The 5,000-nt window shown below is 43.7% G+C and overlaps 3 protein-coding genes across 3 annotated transcripts in view; all 3 read right to left on the reverse strand.

Annotated features, from left to right (window-relative positions):
- Positions 1 to 412: 412 nt before the first annotated feature.
- orf129a (hypothetical protein) lies at positions 413 to 802 on the reverse strand. The gene has a single exon. The coding sequence runs from the start codon at positions 800 to 802 to the stop codon at positions 413 to 415; it is 390 nt and encodes a 129-aa protein (YP_008992267.1).
- A 3,630-nt stretch (positions 803 to 4,432) lies between these two features.
- Positions 4,433 to 4,756, reverse strand: orf107a (hypothetical protein). Its single transcript has one exon. The coding sequence runs from the start codon at positions 4,754 to 4,756 to the stop codon at positions 4,433 to 4,435; it is 324 nt and encodes a 107-aa protein (YP_008992268.1).
- Positions 4,757 to 4,888: 132 nt separating this feature from the next.
- Positions 4,889 to 5,000, reverse strand: part of orf110a (hypothetical protein) — a 333-nt gene continuing 221 nt past the window's right edge. The window contains exon 1 of the mRNA in view: positions 4,889 to 5,000. This exon is cut by the window's right edge and continues 221 nt beyond it. Within this exon, the coding sequence (YP_008992269.1) occupies positions 4,889 to 5,000 (112 nt within the window).

The following is a 5,000-nucleotide window of genomic DNA, read 5'->3' on the forward strand; positions in this document are numbered from 1 at the left end:
AGAGGCTAGTTTTTGGGTCTAACAAAGTGTTCATTAGAAATGTCTACTTTTGATGGCAAAAAAAAAAATGGATTGAATTTTTGGGAACACAGGCGAGGGCAATTAGAAAGGGACATTTGAAAGAAAAAATATGTGCATAGAGAATAGAGTTCTTCCCTTAATTGATTCTGTAATAGAACGTTAGAATTGGAGCATTACCACCATAAATTTTCACAGAATTGAACAGTTGATTTCAAATTCCTTTCTACTTCCATTTTTTCTCCTATTTCAAGGCCCCCATCAAATTCAACCAGAAAAGGGTACAACATCACACATGAAGGAAGGCACACGTGCAAATTCTTCATCATAGCAACTTAATGCACCCCTAAATAATTAACCGTCCTAGTAGTTTACATAATTACGATGATATATATTATTGCACAAGAATTATGCTATGTGGGCAAACAATATAAAGTAGAAAATAGCTAGTACCTAAGGGGCCCCTCATACTATGAGTAGGGTGTAGGTTGATTAAAGGGAAGAGAGAATTGGGAAAAAACGACACGTAGGAAAAAAGGCTGAAAGGGGCGCCATGTAAACGGGGACAAAACCGTACGCGACAACTGAGAGAAAAAGAGGTGGCTAAGGCTGTAGCAAAACGCTTAAGTCCTGGCGGTGCAGTGCGCACAGTGGGGCAGGACTCGCAGTGTGTGTCTGTGTGTGTGTTTTTTGCATGTAAACATTCAACTTTCAAGGGACAGACAATGAATGCATAGAGCAGAAACCATGACAGAATGTGTATAGATGCACATATGCCAAGCATATAGTATGTGTTATCATATAACAATTATGTTCAAAGAGAGAGAAGAGCAATATACCCACTGGGTATACCAGATATTCACTCCACTTTCAGAGAGTCTCTTAGTCACCAGTCTATTAGAGTGTTGAGAGGGGGCGGGCATATCTTTCTAAAGGACGGGGGATTCCTTCCATATGTTTCAAAGCTAGCTTCTCTAGCTATACTGTGTGACCTACCTCCCCGCTCTCTTGCTAGAGCTGGTTCTAAGCCCCTTCCCCGATAGTTACCTATAAAAAATTCTTCCAAGTGAAAGGATAACATTCTATTAGGGCTTTGGGGTCCTATTCCCATACTTGGGTGATCGGATAACTATCTCAGTGTTTGCCCAAAAGGAGAGATTGTCCACGGCAATCAAAGGCAGTCAAGTGAATGTCTACTCCTCATAAAACCTAGATAAATTCATGAATTGGAGGAGGACACTGTCCAAGAGCAGGAAGAAGCACGAGATAACGATCTCAGTCCTTCCATAGACGAAAGCGATTCAACACCTCTAAATGAAGACAAATCTATCAGGGGTGAAGAAAAGAGTTCTGAACCAAAAGAAAAAACGAGCTGGAAGAACTTGATACCATCTTAATGGAGACCGGAGACGGAGCGGCACGAGCCGATTAAATCCTGAAGGGAATCGAATCGATCAAAAGGCTAAAATCATGCGTGATTGAGCTACTTTAAAGCCCAATAAGGGAATCAGTCAAGAGGTGTCCGTGTCCCAAAGCCTCGTTATAACTAGGTATTTTAGCCTTTGTAGCGAATCTAAATCAATCCACTTACAATCATAAGCGAGATCTCCGGCTAGTTGATAATCGGCTAACGCAGCGCCGGTAAGCGCATATAGGACGATCGGTGGCTGCCGACTGCCTTTTCAAAGAAAACAATCTTTCTTTCGCCCAGATTGTATCACCGGATTGCAGCCCCTACGGCGTATCGGAATGCTTGGCCTGCTACCATTGGTTGCATTTCGTAGTCGATCTTGACCTCGCTACACACATCTCTCTACCCCTCTTCTTTGAGGGCCCTTTTGCGTACCATTAGGAATTAGGCTTCTTGCCTGACTCTGTCTCGGTAGCTCTAGCCGTTGCTAGAAGGTGTATGGATTCTTACTTTGACCAATGGATTGGCGATCTATGACCTCTGAAAAAAGATCCTAATCCAGGGGTTCTACCACATAACAATATAAAGAATGGAAGAAAAGCCTTCAGTAAATGTCTCGAAATCGCTTCTTCATGACTGAAAAGGCTACTCCGTGTGCAAAGAGCGAAGCCCTATCGTACGAGTGAAGCTCAAAGCAGGAATCGGCAGACTGCCTCTATCTAGATGTTTAACTTCAAGTTTTGTTAGTTGAGTAAGGACTCATAGCTTTTTCTCTTCTCTATTTCCTAAGTTTTAGATCAAGATAATTCTAAGCTAAGAAAGAGGCGCTATGAAATAGCCCTCTCTTTCTATTAGCTCCTGTAGCTATGGGCATGTAGGATAATCTATCTTTCTTAAAAGGATCGTTAGAAGTCTTATCCTCTATCTTTTATACCCCAACATCGTGTAAGTTTGAAGGCCTCTATTGTTATCCCCGGGCGCTGCGGACGCTAGTTCTCATCCGTTGTTCTCTCTTAACGTCCGATCTTCCCAATCCTGTCACTAAAACAAGAATACTGGTTGGCTTCTTCCGTAGGTAGGTGAGTCGTGGGTCTTTCCCTTCTCCAGAGCAAGGCCTAATCTCTCCATTTCAGTGCTAGCCAAGTAGTGTTGGGTTGCCCCGAAGTGTAGTGTGGTGAGGCCTCACAGAAGGAGTGTTTGGGACAAAGCCGAAACTGAACTAACGAAGATTGAGGTATACTCCGTCCTGCATCATGAAATCGTAGAACTTCTCTACGCAACTGGCATACCGTTGAATCGACTCTACTTTACGATACCATTTGTCTGATCTTATGATATTTCTTATCTTATTTAAGAAATATCATAAGTAGTCAATCTTCATAAGGTCCAGTCTGCGCTTGCTTGTCAATTCTTGGTGTAATACCTGCTTGGATTACTCTTCCGATCACATCCAATGGCATAATAGAAGTTTTCCTATTGATTTGGCAATCTTTTTTTCCTGGTATGAAAGAAGTAGCTAGGACCCATCTCCCTCACTGTGGGAATCCCTCTTGCATTTCCTCTTATTATATTATAGGATGAAGATGATTCACTCACCAGTCTACTCGAGCAGTAAGAGCAATTGCTAAGAAGGCATTTCTTTATTCTTTCACAACAACCATGGCATGAGATGTATAGGATTCATCTTTTTCACTCACCGTCAACAGGAAAGGACAGTGTGGCATACTATTCTATACGATGAATGTGCAGCTAGGAGAGTTCTTTACTTGAAGACTTCAGCTTGGCCTACTTGAACTAACAACCATAAAGCAGAGACAGAGAGAGGTTGATCTTCCGCGGTAAATAAAAGTACATTTTACCCGGTCTATTCGAAAGAAATCCAATTGAGTCCATACCTTACTATGGGTACCGGCCCCCTGAAACAGTGTCTGGGGGGCTAAGATCCGCTGCTGTTAACCAAAACAAGTCGAACTGGAACTAGCGTCTCAAAAGGAACACGCTTCGTGGCTCAAGGTGATTGACTGGACGTACGGGCACTAATTAGCCAACAGGTAGAGAGTTCCTGCTCTAAGAATATCTTACTAGCCTAGGGAAAGAACTAAGGTAAGGCTAAAAACTCTTAAAGATAGATGGCATAGGAAGAAAGAACCAAGACATCATACTAGCCTGAATGCAGCCATACTAGAATAGAAAGATTGACTATATGGGGCCCTGCGTTGATTGAATCTAAAAGGGATCCCCCTTTGCTTTGACGCGCCTAACAAATCGTCTTTCAAGAAATGTCTTCTTCTTAACCAATAGATAGCTCCTGCAATGCTCGCTTCACTTCCAGCATTGAAAAGAGGCAGCCTCATGTCAATATGAGCTCGCCCGGAGATCGTGATTTAGCTGTTGCGAGCTCCTCGCTTTCCGCTAGACCCGCCCTCTAGCTGTAGAAGCTTTTCGGCCTATCGAAATCATTCGAACCGGCCTTTCCTTTGATAGTCGACAAGCTTTACTTATAGCAAATTCCATAGAATTTTCCTTCCGTGCTGCTGCTATTCAAAACCACTCTTCCTACGCACGTGCGTGCATCTCTTCTCATTGCTGAGTTTCCATCTCTTGCCGATTCTGCTCAGGAGGCTAAGAATCGTTTAGCTGATCTGATCTGCAACTATCTTTTGACTTTGAAAACGGAGTAACCAACCGCCTTACCCGCCAGAAAGAAAAAAATTATTTTGCCTCAGAGAGGTCATCTTCTCTCCATAAGTACTACATCGACACATCACAAGGGGCACGTAGGTTTCGCCTGACTGTACTAAACTAAAAAGGCCGCACCGCAGGCAGCAGATATTTATTATACCAAAGACTCCAGCGAACGTCCTTTGAACGGAAAGAAGATAAGAAAGGATAAGATCAAAGTTCTGTGTGTGAAGGGGCGAAGGCTACTTAGAAGTGACGGTGAAAGTTTGGGTGCCAAAGAAGGTTTCCTAGGCAGGGCAGAAAGCCGTATAGCCTTAGTCGCTATGGAGTTTGATTGCTTACCCTTGGCCTCTGGCGTAAAAGGATTCGCACCTCTCCTTTTAGTCGAGCTTTCTTTGAACCTCCTCGACCTGTCGGAAGAAATATCGTAAGAGAAGAGATCGAACCTAAGAGCAGAGAAAGCAGCTGAAACCCGGCAATCCCCACTCGCTTCATTCTATGCTTGAAAGGATCAGGGACAGAGAGACAGACGGAAGTCGATACAAGCAGAATGACTAACCAAAGTACGTTCAGTTTCCCGGTCCGGACCGACAGCGGAAGCCTAGCACTAAGTGCAATCTCCAGCGACAACGGACCCAAATGCATGAACGACGAATTGCCCGCCAATTATGGACGGTATAGAAGATTCACTTCGCGCATACACCGAGAACACGGCATAGCCGCACCCCAACTAAATAGCAAGGCCATTGCTTGGCTGGTCTCTTAAGTGAATTGGGGTCAATAGCAGGTGTGAAGCAAGAAGGAAGAGAGAGGCCTGTCCATGTCCACAAACTTTATGTTCAAAAGCCCAAGATCGAAGTCCTTCGCTCTGTAAACGGTTCGAACTTTA

This window comes from Salvia miltiorrhiza, mitochondrion (genome assembly GCF_028751815.1).
Source record: "Salvia miltiorrhiza mitochondrion, complete genome".
Taxonomy (NCBI): domain Eukaryota; kingdom Viridiplantae; phylum Streptophyta; class Magnoliopsida; order Lamiales; family Lamiaceae; genus Salvia; species Salvia miltiorrhiza.